The sequence below is a fragment of the Leuciscus leuciscus genome, assembly GCF_965113295.1.
Source record: "Leuciscus leuciscus genome assembly, chromosome: 13".
Lineage (NCBI taxonomy): Eukaryota > Metazoa > Chordata > Actinopteri > Cypriniformes > Leuciscidae > Leuciscus > Leuciscus leuciscus.
Window position 1 is genome coordinate 7,669,489 of NC_138737.1, and position 15,979 is coordinate 7,685,467.

Sequence of the window (15,979 nt, forward strand, 5' to 3'; positions counted from 1 at the left end):
ATTCTTCGCAGGTCATTTTGAATGACCCCCAATGAATGGGAAATGGGGAAAATGGGGAATTTTCTTTTAATTTGTCAAAAATATATAAAAAATCTGCTACAATCCAGAACAAACACACACACAAATGAAGGCATGAAAACACACACGGTCACACACACACACACACACACACACACACACACACACACACACACACACACACAATTCCCATTAAAATTACGTGCATGGGCAAATAAAAATGAATCAGTCACAACTGCAGTGTATGAAATGGTTACATTTGAACACATTTACAATCCAGAACAACACCAAATAACAAAATATCTCCAAAAATTGCTTTAAAAAAAAAACATGTAGGCTAAGCTTTCTGGACAAAAGAACATTTATATGGAGGGAAGGATTTGTTAAACGTTTTTTTTTTTTTATATGTGGAATATATTTTTTCTGCCTACTTTCACTAACACATTTTATTTTTACCACACAGCAACCTTCCCGCTTCCACTGGTTGCTAAGGTTACCTAAACTGTCGATCACAAACCTCCAGCTGCTTCTAGCCAATCCTAGCGCAGAAGGCGGGACTTGTGGGTAGAAAAAAAAACACGCAAGTCGGACGTCCCCCGCGCACGCGCCCTGTACTCTCTCCCTTTATGTCTCGCGCTGTGGCCGCCTCCCGGTTTTGAGCAACACGGAACAACAAATGTAAAAAATTCAAACACAAACACTGTTTTTAGTTCACACACGCCCGTCTACCTGACTATTCCCATCGTCCCATAAATGAGACATGGCGGCGACCTTCGGCAAGATCGTCGTGGGGATTTTTGTGGAGATAAAGCGCAGCGATGGTGAGTTAATATTTGGGTCGCTTGTAACCGTCCGTTAAAGTCGTTTCCCCGGTTCGGCTAACGGATGCTAACGTTACCTCACAAATACACACGGCAGAAACGACAGTTTAGGTGGTTGAGCCTGGTATAAATCGATATATGGCGCTGAGTTTGGTCTGTTGCTGCTGGTTGCCGGGTAGTTAACGAGCTTGTGTCAATCAACAGTGCAACTGTCGGTTGACGTTAGCCACCTGCTAAACCGGGTGGAGTTTGTTTAGTTATTCGTAATGTGTGCGATTGTATTTGATTTGAGCTCAACAACATCCATGTCTTATATTGGTAGGGAATATAATCATGGAAGTCCTGGTGATTCTGGATTTAAGTGGGTTAGCCATCTTAGGTCATTTGCAAATGAATGAATGTTTTGTTTTACAGATTGGGTGTAAATAAGTGTGGAGAGAGGGAGGTTGCTGGGTTTACTCAAACCAGCTGGTTTAGCTTGGTAGTTTTGAGCCTTAAACTCACTGTAAGTTTTGATTCAGCTAACTTAAGTTCACATCAGTCACTCATTTGAAGTTATGATGACATCTGAGAGTTTACATATTCATAATAATATGGACAGATGACTCAGTAATGTCATGATTTGAAGATGACAAGCAAGTTCCCTAAAAGTTATGTAATGTGGGCTCAGAGATTGATCTCATCCTAATGGCCAAAAGAAATGCTGACAGCAGAAGCTTGGGACTGGTTGCATTATATAGACAGACAGATGATTAGTGACTGATTATTATATATATATATATATATATATATATATATATATATATATATATATACACATACATACATATACATATATTACCAATATTCACAGTTCAATCACTCATAAATAGTACCAAATAAAGACTTTTGCATGTGAAGAAGCCTATTTAATTTATTGTTTGGATAACTAATCAACTTTTTAAAGAACAGCAATTTATTTTAAGGTTAAAAATGTGTCCAAAGACAGATGAAAATTTTTTTCCCCTTTACAACTTTGCATAGATAACAATGATAGTAATAATACTACTGTTACTTTATTCTTGTTGTTAAATAATACAATTCCATTGTAGTTAATTTAATGTTGTGTCAAAACCAAACACGCATTGTTCTGAATATTTTTTATGGACACTTACAAATAATCTGTATCTTATTGGTCATAAAAAGACAATACATTTAAGATGTTTAATTAAGATTAAGACAGTAAATCTGCAATGACAATCAAATTATTTTCTGCTGATGTCTTAGTACAGAAATGTAGATTTAGTAAAAACTAGTGTAGTTTGTGTCTTGTGAGCATTCAGTGGCATTTCATTGGTATTAGCATCAATACAATGTTTAAGACTGTCAGAACAGATTATGATTTTATCTCTTTGAGAAGGCTGTGTTATATTTAACTTCAGTTTGCATCAAAGAAACGAATGAGCCTGGATCTGTTGACGTGTTAAACAAACCACTCCTGTCTCTTTGGGAAGTTTTGTGTATTGCGTAATAGAGATGACTGTTGACTCTGAAGACGAGCAGTGCTTGTGACATTTTAAACAGAGGAGGTCTCTTGTGCCTTTTACTTAAAGCAGGGTCTTGACTTTTTACTTTTGGCCTGATGTTGCATGCTGGGGTTTTAAATAGCTTGTTTTATGGCAGGATAATATGTGCTTTTTCCTGCTGATGCCGCTGTTGAATAATTGCAGGGATGGAGACGTGCGAGTAGGAATAGCTCTGCTGAATAATAGATACGGAAACATGGCTGTTTGTTTTCGGTGATGCTAGACTTTTCAGTAGTTGATAAGCACAACTTCTGATGCAGGTTTTTGCGTTCATGACCTCTTCAAGATCCACTCAAACTTGTTTAAAATTTCAAAACATATGAATGAATATTTTTCATTTGTCTTTCTCACTTAGAGCTGTTGGATTTCTTACAGGGCGAATACACCAGGCCATGGTGACCTCTTTGAATGAAGATAATGACAGTGTTACTGTGGAATGGATAGAAAATGGAGACACCAAAGGGAAAGAGGTAAGTCTAGTAGCCTCTCAGCTGCCTTTGTTATTAATTATGGATGGAACAACATTCTGGTGTTGTTAGGGTGCAGTATGCCCTCAGTCAGTGGACACGTGCCGTGTTCCTTTTAAATATGAATTCTGCAATCATACCCTGGCTGGCCTGTACCTTTTTTAATATTAGGACATTCTGTATGCTTTGGTATGAGCAGTGTTATTTTAGTTTAGAGATGCTTTTATAGTCTTTATTTCTATTTTGAATCAGTTTTTGTTTTTTTATTTTCCATTTTAGTTAAAAATTTAGTTATTTTTGAAGTTGAAGTTTATTTTAGTTAACATTTTTTTTATTTCAAAATGTTTTTTAGGGTTTTAGTTAACTACAATAACCCTGTTTTGGATATAAGTTTTTTTATTGTAATTTTAACTTTCTTTTTTTTTTGTAACAGATTGATTTGGAGTGCATATTCTCACTAAATCCAGATGTTGCTGCAGAGGAAGAGATTTCCTTGAGCCCTGTTACACCACCGCCTCCTACACCCAGCTCCGTGAAAGTCAACAAAATCCCTAAGGTTTGTACAAGATCACAGTTAAATGTTGAGTTTGCACTCTAATTGTTCGCATCTTTTGAACCTTTTTGTACGCTTTTGTTTGTGTGCAGAATCGTAGAACTATTGCACCGGGAAGAAGTGAAATCCCATCCAGAGACAACAGAGGTATATTTAGTCTTATATGACTCATGATTAGGGCTGCGCAATAAATCAGAATAATTTCTGAATTGCATTGATTTAATTAAATTTAATTAAATTTAAATTGATTTAATTAAATATGTAGTGTGCACTGCACGTGCTGGGTGCTTCAAAATGAAGGGGTGACACATGCATGTGTCAGGCTCAGTGTGCTCAGTCTGAGGCTGTGTAGTTTTCATAGATTGCACACTCCACAAGCACTTAATCTTGACAGGGGTACTCTTGTATAACAGAATTATAATATTCAGAGCTATAATTATTCTTTGAACCTTTAGACAAAATATTTAAAAAAATCGAGATAAATAAAGTTTGCATTTGTTTTTTGTTAAGTAATATTTGATGCATCAGACTTTTATAGAAAAGAATATGGAGCCAGAGGTGGACAAAGTACACAACTTCCTTACTTGAGTGAAAGTACAGATACTACTGGTCAAATATTACTCCGTTACAAGTAAAAGTTGTAAAGACTGATTTTTACTTAAGTAAAAGTACAGAAGTACTTGTTTTTAAAAGTACTTAAGTATCAAAAGTAAAAAGTAAATGTCAATGCTTTGTTTTATTATTGTTGCACTGTTGTATGTAATACTTACAGTACCTTATAGGGATGGGGCCGATCCGATCCAGTATCGGTATCGGGACCGATACCAGCGTAATTCACGTATCGGATTTTCCCGATCCAACCTGCGGAGATATCCGATATCCTTGAGTCATGTCTGCGCTTTAACGTTGTCTGCTGAAATGACTCCAAAAGTGATTCCCGCCGGCTAGTCTGCTAGCTGGCTGCAAACTGCGGAATGGATTTCCTGAATGGAGGCGCGGCTCAATGAGACAGAGTTATGAGACACGCCACCGCTCAGGAAATCCATTCCGCAGTTTGCGGCCGCTGTGTGGAAATTCTTCACACTGGAAACACCGCAGAGCAAGACAGCAAAATGCAATGTTTGCAAAGCCGTAATTCAGAGCTCGTTGAAGCTCCCTCGCGTCGTACAACACAACGAATGCAATCAAACATTTAAAAAAGCACCACGTTACTGTGCGTTCACACCAAACGCGAATAGCGCGTCAAATTCGCGTCTGCCGCGTCTAGTTGGACGCTTGAATATTTTGAATCCATTCGCGCGCCCAGAGCGAAATTGACGCTCGTAAAAAGCAAAAGTTTGAAGCGAAATTGACGCGCGTCTGAGGCGAAATCCGCTTGTCTGTTTGCACATGGCTGATGTTGATCGAGCATTCATCGATAGAGTTACAGCATCGGAGCGAGGATCACCCTTTAGATAGTGTGTGTGTGTGTGTAAGATGTTTACACTTGCACTTTTCTTATATTTCAAGACTCAAGTATTTGACATTTTGGGAATGTAATAAATATTGACATGACCTACAGTTGCATATTTGTTTTCAGAATGGGATTTTTCCTGTTAACAGGATTTACTGTTTTTCTGACTTCCTTTTCTGACCTTATACTTACCATACATGCATAAATATGTAGGCCTACATATCATACTTGCCTGTTGAGAGGAGTTTATTTCAGCATCATATAAAATAAACAATAATGATAATAATAATATTAAAGCAAACACAGCTCTGGTATCGGAATAGTATCGGTATCGGCCGATATCCAAATTCAGGTATCGGGATCGGATCGGAAGTGAAAAAATGTGGATCGGTGCATCCCTAGTACCTTATGCTGTTGAATCTATGCCTGCCTACCCTCATATCAATATCACATGTATTTCTAGAACACCGTTCCAGTAGTGGGATTGAATGTGAGATTGAATAAGTCACTCAATAACGTCCACAATGGTTTCGGACACCCAAATGGCTGTTCCCTCAAATAGTGCCCTATTTAAAGTTTTTTGGCTTTTAGTATGAATATGTTAGCCTTACTGTTATCTATAAGCTAGTGTGCTCCAAAACAATGACAAAATTTGCATTTAGAAGACCAAACCCAACGTTGAAAATGAAAATCGTGTTGACGTCAGAAACCAACATCAGTCGTGTTCTAACGTCAACCTGACTTTCATTTCCAACCAAAATGCAACCAAAATCATTCCCTGACTGACGTTACTACTTTCTACTCGAGGACCTTGACAGAAATGTAGTGGAGTAAAAAGTATGATATTTGTCTTTCAGATGTAGTGAAGTTAAAGTAAAAAGTTTCCAGAAATAATAATACTCAAGTAAAGTACAGATACTCAAAAAGTGTACTTAAGTACAGTACTCAAGTAAATGTACTTTGTTACTGTCCACTTCTGTATGGAGCCCACACTTCAGTTTTATTTAGAGGCCCTGAAATATACAATTTGGTGCAGTTGTTGACATGGGCAAATAGGAAGATGAAATTCTGACTTTTAATGTAAATTAATGTGATCTTTATAACAATATAGCAGACTACTACATAAAATGCATATACATTTGTAGTGACCTTATTTTTTCCAATAATATGTCTTAGTAAGATTTTAAGTTTTTATTGTGGGGGATAAAACATACAATGCGATGCACCTGCTGTGCACAATAGGTTTTTCAGCAAAGTTTTAATCATGTTGAGAATTAGGGTGACCACAGTCTCGAAATTGGGAGCTTACAATACAACAATAGCTAATATAATACTAAAAATGTGATTTGCTGTTTACAAATCTATTTTCGCAGCCGTCATGTTCTAGCTAGAACGGGAAAAATCCCTGCCAACGCATACGTAGATAAGTATTTTTCTGCTGATGTTGACTGGACGGCATGACTGGACTGTCGTTAAATACAGCTACACCAGCCGGGACTTCATCTAGACACATTCTGGATAAGAAAATCAAACCTGCCAGATCCCCCCCAAAAAAAAAAATTAAAAATGCATTGAATCCGTTAAAAATGCATTTAATGTTTGCATCTAGGCTAATAAAGGAAAATAAACTAGACGCTATGAGGAAATTAATTTTTTATAAAATGTGATTTTTTTTTTACCTAATAATGTAAATCAATATTTACATAGTATAAAGGCCCGTTCACATCAAGAACAATAACTGTAGAGATAACGATAACAATATTAGTGTCTACACCAGCAAACGATAATGTTCTGTTTATTATAAGTGCACGCTCAGTTTTGTCGTCTGCCGCTTTAAATGCTCAAGCTCTTTAAAGTAGGATGGATTCTGATTGGCAGTCATTGTTTTTGTGTTCTCTGTGGCATTATCGTTATGGTTGTGGTCTGGACTCTGCTATTCTTATATATTTTGAATGATTTTTAGAACTGTATCTTTATTTTTATAGTTTTCACTCTTGGTTTGAACGGTTTTTAATAGTAGAAAATGTATGTTTCACTCCCGTGTTCCACATTGTCCCATAAAATCACATCTAGTGTCCTGCTACAGAGCAATAACCAGGTGGTCACCCCATTAGCTGTAGAAATATGATATGGCAGGCTTTATAGGGTTAAAGTCGGCATGAAATTAACATTCACCCTATCTGTTTTCTAAATACAGTTTATTGATCTTATTGTGAATGATAAAAAAAAGAAGTAAAATCAACAAATTTGACCTCATATTATAATTTGTAATCAAAATGTCAACTTTTATTCAAATTAGATGACTTGTCTCAGCATACTACCATACTATGCCGGCTGGGCTGCGTTTCAAAATTGGGAAAGCTTGTCTACCTGAGTGCCATTTTTGTGCATCATAGGCATGTTTGAGTGCTCTTTTTAAGTTTTCAGACATGGTCTGACTGTGATTTGCTGACTCTTATGTGTTCTGTTGTAAAGTTGTCTCGACTCGGGCACGGCCGGCCCAACAGCAGCAGCAGCAGCAGCCAGAATCAGCACCCCCTCCACCTGCACAACAACCCTCTCAGCCCACACAAAGCCAGACCCAAAGTCAGCTAATTCAGCAACAGAACGGTAATATGACACTCCTCAGTGCTTTTCAGTTTGTTCATGTCAACCCCCTTTTCCCCATAGGAAAACATGTCATGCATAAAGACAAAGCGTCCTTTTGGAGTCTTAATTTTGCAGTAAACCTAACCTTGATAATCTGTTTGTATCTTGGCTCAAATCTTGTGGGGTGTGGTTTGGACACCCCAGCCGCCCCTCTGAATGTCTGTGAATGGCAGCGCTGACATGACTCTGAACTGTCCTGATTAATCCTCTTGCTTTGAATTTATGAAGCTTACAAGAGTCTGTCTGCCGAATTAATCTGGAATCAAAATGCTCAACCTGTTTTCTGTGCACCGCACGATACTGCACATCCTTTGGGCAGAACTACAAGCTTTCTTGACTGATTTGCTTGAATTTATTTGCTTGTTTATTGATTCACAGATGTGTTGTGATTCTTTGTCAAACAATTCTGAATTGATCTGATCCATGCAGTGTCTATTGTCAGGTTATTTCAGTCATATTTTAGTATGTTTATGCCCCTATGCTGTTGAAAATTGAGATGCTTAGAGAATAGTTTTGGAATTAGATCATAACTCTCCAAAAGTCAAATCATCAGGTGTTTAAAAATTCCTACCCATAGTTTAGTGTTGCAATATGAGTCATTGTTCAAATTGCACACTTTTTTTATGTAGATGAAATTAGAGTCTGAATGAATATTAATGACTGTTATGTGGCCTAATCTTTTATTCCATGTTCTACTGATACTATTGTTTGCAAGTAATAGCAGTCATTTCAGATATGTTGAGGACAATCAAGAGCGCATAGATAAATGACTTTGGAAAAGGATTGCTCATAGAATAGAGCTCTTTTAAGATGGAGAGGGCTGTTGGCGCTACCATGTGCCAGCTGCCAGAGGCTCTGGCTTGCCTCTATAGCCACTCTGTCTACACAAATACACACTTTTTTTTTAGAGGGAGATACAGTGGGAGGGGGCGGGTTGTAAGAGAGGAAGCGATTGTTGGCTTTGTTAAAATGGAATTGTGCTCTCTAACAGCAAGGAGGAAGTCGAACTGTGTGAAGGAAGTGGAAAAATTGCAGGAGAAGAGGGAGCGGCGCAGGATACAGCAACAGGAACTGAGAGAGAAACGAGCACAGGTGAGACTTCTCATCTTTCTGTCATTATATCTCTCTGCCTTGTCTCTAAGCTTCTAATTGTAATGTGTTTCTCAGGTTTGACTAATAGATTATTTCACCTGATGGTATTCCTATTGTGAATGTGCTTTTGTTTTGAAGGAGATTGATACAACGGTTCCAAACTATGAAATACTTCAGATGATCAGAGACTTCAGAGCAAGTTTGGACTATCGACCACTAACCACGACAGATTTGGTAGGTATTAATAAAGAAATATCTGGGATATATATATATATATATATAGTTTTAAGTAATTTATCTTAAATGAAATTTTATTAAAAAAAATATATATATTACCATCTTATATTTTTCCATATTTTCTTTATTATGGTAATTGTTATTTAATTTATTATTCATTGTTTTATTTTTATTATGATGATTATTTATTCCGCAAATTTTCTCTATTTGAGTTTGGGGTGGAATACTACCCGGACAAGCTGTATTTGAGATTCACATTTTAAGGATGATGATGATAATAACAGTAATACTGAAAACAAAATTACAATGTTTCATATTGTTAAAAAAATCTATTAAAAAGAAAAAAACGATAACCTGCAATATTTTATAATTCAGTCTTGGGTGTTAAGTACAACATTTTACTTTGAGAAGTAAAACGTAATTCATGTTTCGACAGATTGAAGAGCACAGAATATGTGTTTGTGTTAGGAAACGACCCCTCAATAAAAAAGGTAATGCCTCAGAAAGGACAATTGGCGTACTTTAATTTTTTTTTAAATAAGATAAACCTTTTTAAAAATTGATTGACTTATGTATTTTGTCATTTATTTCTCATTTGTGTTGTAGAGTTGACAGTAAAGGACCTAGATGTGATCACTATTCCAAGTAAAGATGTTGTCATGGTTCATGAACCAAAACAAAAGGTGGACCTGACTCGATACCTAGAGAACCAAACATTCCGCTTCGATTATGCCTTTGATGACAGCACAACAAATGAAATGGTTTACAGGTAGAGGATCATTCATTGCTCATTAAACAAGAATATTTCTCAATATAATTGATCATTGTCAGAGGAAAATAACTTCTATCTGCTCTCTCCAAAGGTTTACTGCAAGACCTCTTGTGGAAACCATATTTGATAGAGGAATGGCCACATGCTTTGCTTATGGCCAAACAGGAAGTGGAAAAACTCATGTAAGAAGTGTTTATTTAATATAATTGAGATTTTGAAAAATTCTGTTTGGATAGTTGCTACAAAAAATACCACAATACCTGTACTGCTCATTTTATTTATATATATATATAAATATATATATATATATATATATATTTTTTTTTTTTATAATTGGACATAAAGCTCATCAATTCCTTTTTGTTTTAGACCATGGGTGGAGATTTTTCAGGAAAGAACCAGGATTGCTCTAAAGGAATCTATGCATTAGCTGGTAATTTATGTTTATTTGGTCCTGTAATTTATTTCATCTTGTAATTTCATTCAAACAACTCATTTATATTTGTGTCGTGCACACAGCTCGAGATGTTTTTCTCATGCTGAAGAAACCAAACTATAAGAAGCTGGATCTTCAGGTTTACGCAACGTTCTTTGAAATTTACAGTGGAAAGGCAAGTGGCTCTGAGTTACATTCGCTTTCTGTTAATTGAAAATGTGGTGTACCATTTGTTTCCATTTAGAAAACTGATGACTCATGGCTGTGATGTGAATTAAAGCCTATTTTTTTAAAAGGACAATTTGTTTAAAGTCTTTGTCGTCTTAGGTATTTGATCTGTTGAATCGGAAGGCTAAACTGCGTGTGCTAGAAGATGGAAAGCAGCAGGTGCAAGTGGTTGGACTTCAGGAACGTGATGTCAAATGCACTGAGGACGTCCTCAAACTCATTGAAATGGGAAACAGCTGCAGGTAATACCCGTTGGGTAAAGCAATTAACATGTACACTGAATGATATGCTGCTGTATAAAATATGCATATCTCTAAATCGTTTCCAAAATACGATTCATGATCTTTGGTGTGTAATTGGTCCTGAATTTCCTTCCTATTTACCATTTCAGGACATCAGGTCAGACCTCAGCCAATGCCCACTCGTCCCGTAGCCACGCCGTCTTTCAAATCATACTACGAAGGAAGGGCAAGATGCATGGCAAATTCTCACTCATTGATCTGGCGGGTAACGAGCGTGGAGCGGACACGTCCAGCGCTGATCGGCAGACTCGTTTAGAGGGAGCCGAAATCAACAAGAGTCTGTTGGCTCTAAAGGTCAGCGCCTTAAAAATACCACCCCAGAGCAAACTAGAGCATGGGTTGGCAACCTTTTGGTCAAGAGGTGCCATTTTGAATTTAAGTTAATCATTGTGATCTTGCATGTCCCAAATATTAGGAATGTATCAGAGCTCTGGGCCGTAATAAGCCTCACACCCCATTCAGAGCGAGCAAGCTAACACAGGTCCTCAGAGACTCATTTATCGGTGAGAACTCCAGGACATGCATGGTAAGTTTGATTAAGCCCTCTTTCTCAAACATTGGGATTTGGCTAAGTTTACTTTTGCCTGGTTGCACATCTCTAATTGTGACTGTTGCCTGTTCAGATCGCCACCATCTCTCCTGGTATGGCCTCCTGTGAGAACACGTTGAACACTCTAAGATATGCCAACAGGTGAGGACTTGGCACTGTGTTGTGCGTTTATGAAAAAGAACTCTCTCGCCAATATAGCTTCTAGCTGTTGTTTTCTTTTTCAACCATTTTGAAGATATTTTAAATATCACTAAAAATGTTGCCTTTAGTGTCTTTTAAAAAAAGTATTTTTTTTATTTACCAATGATTTGATATGCTGATGGGAAAAAGTCTTGTCGTAACTTGTCTCTCCTGATTGGCTGTGCTCTTCTCTTTCTCTCTTGCTGTTTTTTTCTGTTCTTTCTTGACTGTCTTCAGAGTAAAGGAGTTTGGGATTAGCCCCTCTGACATCCCCTTCTCTCAGGGGGGAGGAAGTCGCTCTGAACCGTCTCCTACCTATGAGTATGAGCACATGTCTATGCAGCTTCCCACCTTGTTCTCAGTCAGATACACTCCAGCAGTGTTGGGGAGTAACTAAAATAATTAGTTGATCACTCAAATGATGTTTAATTTTATCGAATCACTGTGTTCTGTTTAGGGATGTCAAAAGTATCACTACCTCAAAATTGGTATCAAGTATTGTCAGAGTTCACTGGTATTGCTATCGATGACAACTACTATAATTTTTGTTTCGTGAGAACCTTAGATCAGATTGTTCATTTCATTTCAGTGACTACTTCAAAAAAATAATTTACTGATTAATTTGACCCGCTCAGTAGTATCTACATAGAATTTTACAGCTTGTTTGTATCAATATATTTAGTTAAATGCTGTTTATCCATGTGTTGAGGGTGATTTATTAGTTGTTAGTGTAATTATTTAACAGTAAATACTTCTCAGAAATAATACTGTTCTGATTCAAAATAATTTAATCCAATAGATTTATTATAATTAAAGTCATTAATTAATACAATCTTAAATTGATTACATTATGAGTGCAGCTTGTCTGGCAATTTCAAAGTAGCTTCCCCAGCACTGCTCAGTAGATAACCAACATCCCATGTTGGCTTTTAACTGATGCATGGAAAATAAATATTCATACACAGTAATGTGTATAACCACTGTCTGTTTCATTTTTAGACACATTGGCTGCACTCACGTCTCACACAAATGGTTGTGCTTGGTGTAAACATTTTTCATTTCCCCTCTGATGATCTGCTGTCATTTAATTTCTCTAACCCTGGGAATGTCTGGCATTTCTGTGGTGCTTTTGTCCTTCCTTCTCCTTTAGTAATAACACCTATATTAATATTAATGCACATAAACACTGTACATAATTCAAAAAAATGAGATGACACCATAAACAGTTGGCGTTAACTGCACAAATGGCTACAAATTGTATGACTCAGTACAATTAAAAAACTAACTTTTGTTCCTGTTTGTAGATTTTGTCACACAATGCTTGTTAAAAGTATAAAGCTTTAGATTTTTTGTACTAAATAATGTAATGTTCTGTTTTAAATAAGGTAAGACTATACAGTGTGACATCAGGTTACACTTTTTTTAAAAATAATTGTTCTATGTAGTAAGTACCCAGATTATATTGAAGCTTTTCAGTCCTTTGACCTGTGCATGGTGTCATTTAGGTCAGCATGATTGCTCTAAAAACATCATCATAAATGCTGTCAATCTGTGCATTTAGAGTGAAGGAGCTGACCGTGGATCCTAATGCTGTGACGGAGGGAATCCGCCCCAATGTCAACGCCATCAACCAGCTGGACATCATGGATGAGGATTGGGAGTTGGGTAACTCCCCTCAGAGAGATGACCTCAAACTGCTCTGTGAACAGAATGTAAAAACACATCTTTTCCTATTACTTATTCCACTTTAAAAATGCATGCTTGATGACATTATGACAACTACTTCAATGTTATACTTTTTATAAGTATATTTTGTGACCATCTGTCTACTTACAAGTGTGCTGCACACGTCCTAAAAAAAGCCAAAACATTTTGATCCCCGTCTGTGGCTGGCTGCAGTATAGAGCTTATGCGCAGAGAAACAAGTGCGCAGCCATGTTTAGATATTTTTTTTTTTTTACTTCAGTTTTTGTGGTTGCTGTATATTTTGGTGTAGGTCCAGGAGTAATTAGCTGGTGAAGTGGATTTACTTATTGTAGAGTTACCAAAAGTTGTCATGAGCACTATAATGTTTGAAGCGGATGTCAAGTCAAGTCAAGTTTATTTGTATAGCGCTTTTCACAATACAGATTGCATCAAAGCAGCTTCACAGTATTAAATTAAAATAATACAACAAAGTTTGTTTCAAGAGGAATTTATTGATTGATAAAATTAAATTAAATATCCCCAAAATATCCGCAACTGAGCAAGCCAAAGGCAACAATTTGTTAGGATGTCTAACAAATGTCAGTTGACCGGGAAGATTTTAAAACGAGCTGTTCATTCATAAATCCGTGAGATCTTATATGTCCATGCTGTGGAAATTCAAACCGGAAGACAGAACACAACGAGCACAGAAAGGGGGTGGGGCTAAAAGGACTATAGCTGATAAACCCTGCCATCTCAAATAATTTATATTTAAATTTTAGTATTTTTTTTAATGTGTTTATAAAGGCTGTATTTGTCACCAATGTATTCATGCTTTATAAAGATAAGTATTGCTAATCATTTGTAAGCATAAGACTGAAACCATAAACAGGAAAATTAGACAGGCAATCGATTGGTTGCCTCACTCCTTTTAGATACCGTGGATCATACATTGATAAATGCTTGTGTTTGAATATTGACAGGAAGAGGAAGTCTCCCCTCAGCTCTTCACGTTCCATGAAGCAGTGTCTCAGCTGGTGGAGATGGAGGAGCAGGTTTTGGAGGACCACAGGGCTGTGTTTCAGGTGTTTGTTTTGGTTTTAACTGTGCTTTCACTCTAGAGCTTTTCAGGCTATTTTATATCAGCGTTTGGTTTGCTGTGCTTGCTTTTTTTCTGTTTATTTATACTCTGATAAGCTTCTGCCCCAAAACTGAAAAAGGGAATTGCTAATGATGATGTTCACACTGTTTGTGCTGACAGGAGTCTATCAGGTGGCTTGAGGACGAGAAGGTTCTCCTGGAGATGACTGAGGAGGTGGACTATGATGTGGACACCTACTCCTCTCAGCTCGAGCAGATTCTTGACCAGAAGATCGAGATCTTTATTGAGCTCCGAGGTAATGCAATGAATTTTTAGTTTTTCCTTTAATCAGAAGAGTTCAATGTTTTCCTGATGGAATGGAGTATTAATGGATGTGTGTCTGCTTGTATTATCAGATAAAGTGAGGTCATTCCGTTCTACGCTCCAAGAAGAAGAACAAGCCAGCAAGCAGATTAACCCCAAGCGGCCCCGCGCGCTGTAGTCTGGAACTTGCTCGCGGAGGAACAACAAATACAAGAGTCTTGTAGGCTTCATGATAGTATTCAGAAGTATTCTGAAGAAACTCTTTCCTACTTCCACATGTGAAATAACGCATTAGGTGATTCTCTTACAAATCAGCAGAGGATAAATAAGGGGATTTTGCTCATCATTAAAACCCTTGATGAATGATTAAGATTCTGAGGAAAGTGTTAGAATTCTTTTTTTTTTTATTAGTATCGATTTTATTTATTTACTTTTTCATTGTAGTTAAGGGTACAGATTTGTATCAGTTGATACTCACATTTTCTACCCTTTTTTTTTTTTTTTGTTTTTTTTTTTAGTTGTACCACTGAAATCCTTCCTTCGAAGTTGTTCTTAATTGTATGCATGAACACTCAGCAACTGATTATCACTCCGTTCCCAGCATGACTGACTTGGTTCATCTGCACTTTAAATAGCCTTGTTTTCTGGGGGTCCGTTTGCCGTACTCGGCACGGTGAAGGTTTCTGTTGATTGGCTGTTATAGCATTTTACTCCGTTTCACCTTGCCTTTTCTTGAAGGCATACTTATTGAAGTTTAAGATGTTCTCAAAGAAGCATTTAATGCACTGGGGGAAAAAATGTTGAGGTTATGTGAATGAATGTGAGAATATTCAGCAGTCATGTTAGTTTGTTGGTTTCTCAAAGACCGCTATTCCTTTTCCACATAATATTCTCTTTGCCGTCTCTCTCATCTGTTTATCTGTAGAATGCTTTTGTGCCATATCATGTTTCCTTGTGGAAAGGAAGTTAACAGTCCACCAAAACACTCATCCCTTGGTGTTTTACTTTGAAAACTTCCCAACATTCTCACATTGCCTATTAAAATGTGTAAGTGTATTAAATTACAGCAAGATTCTCATAACAAATAGGGAATACCACTTATTCGCTGCTGATGTTTTCAGTGTTGGCACCTCTCAACTCAGTGGTTGCTAAATAAAGAATTATTCAACAAAATTCTGCCTTTTTATCTTGTTTCCTTACTTTCCTTTTGATTATTGTTTTTAAGAGTACTTAAACTGTGATTTCTTGCCTTTGTAAAAAATAGTTTTATTCAAGAGATTGTGGCGACTGTCCAATAAGGTTGAGAACGAAAGTGACCCAAGGGTAATAAGTAGTGTAAAGATTAAGTTAATTATTAAAATTAAAAAGCATAGATGGATAGATGGACAGAGATAGATAGAGACCATTTGAGTGGATGCAGTTCCAAAGCTATTGTCCTAGGGGGCGGTGTTTTATAATTTGGTCCTGTTACACTGAGCTAAAAGGAGAGAAAGTTTATTTTTGTAATTTAGTTTTTGTTCATAAACAAGTTGAACAATAAGGGCAGTATGAAAAGCAATAAAAGC

At 36.9% G+C, this 15,979-nt stretch overlaps 1 protein-coding gene and 1 long non-coding RNA gene across 4 annotated transcripts; one reads left to right on the forward strand and one right to left on the reverse strand.

Moving 5' to 3' along the window:
• Positions 1 to 632: 632 nt before the first annotated feature.
• On the forward strand, positions 633 to 15,587 carry kif2a (kinesin family member 2a). 3 transcript variants are annotated; one of them, XM_082188155.1, is made up of 21 exons: positions 633 to 839; positions 2,780 to 2,874; positions 3,305 to 3,427; positions 3,517 to 3,571; positions 7,353 to 7,487; positions 8,518 to 8,618; positions 8,757 to 8,852; positions 9,292 to 9,346; positions 9,462 to 9,624; positions 9,719 to 9,809; positions 9,997 to 10,060; positions 10,147 to 10,238; positions 10,391 to 10,533; positions 10,683 to 10,887; positions 11,009 to 11,119; positions 11,217 to 11,284; positions 11,561 to 11,677; positions 12,885 to 13,035; positions 13,993 to 14,094; positions 14,271 to 14,406; positions 14,507 to 15,587. In XM_082188155.1, exons 1-21 carry the CDS (start codon positions 779 to 781, stop codon positions 14,590 to 14,592), a joined length of 2,250 nt encoding a protein of 749 aa, XP_082044281.1. In that variant the 5' UTR covers positions 633 to 778; the 3' UTR covers positions 14,593 to 15,587. The 3 variants fall into 3 exon arrangements, with proteins under 3 accessions (XP_082044281.1, XP_082044279.1, XP_082044280.1); XM_082188153.1 differs by lacking the exon at positions 11,561 to 11,677 and having other exon boundaries at positions 634 to 839; XM_082188154.1 differs by lacking the exon at positions 11,561 to 11,677 and having other exon boundaries at positions 638 to 839; positions 2,760 to 2,874.
• LOC309512539 lies at positions 4,137 to 7,440 on the reverse strand. The gene is made up of 2 exons (XR_014211069.1): positions 5,283 to 7,440; positions 4,137 to 4,199 (listed from the first exon to the last, which is right to left on the reverse strand). It is a non-coding gene; the product is annotated as an uncharacterized lncRNA (long non-coding RNA).
• Positions 15,588 to 15,979: the final 392 nt, after the last annotated feature.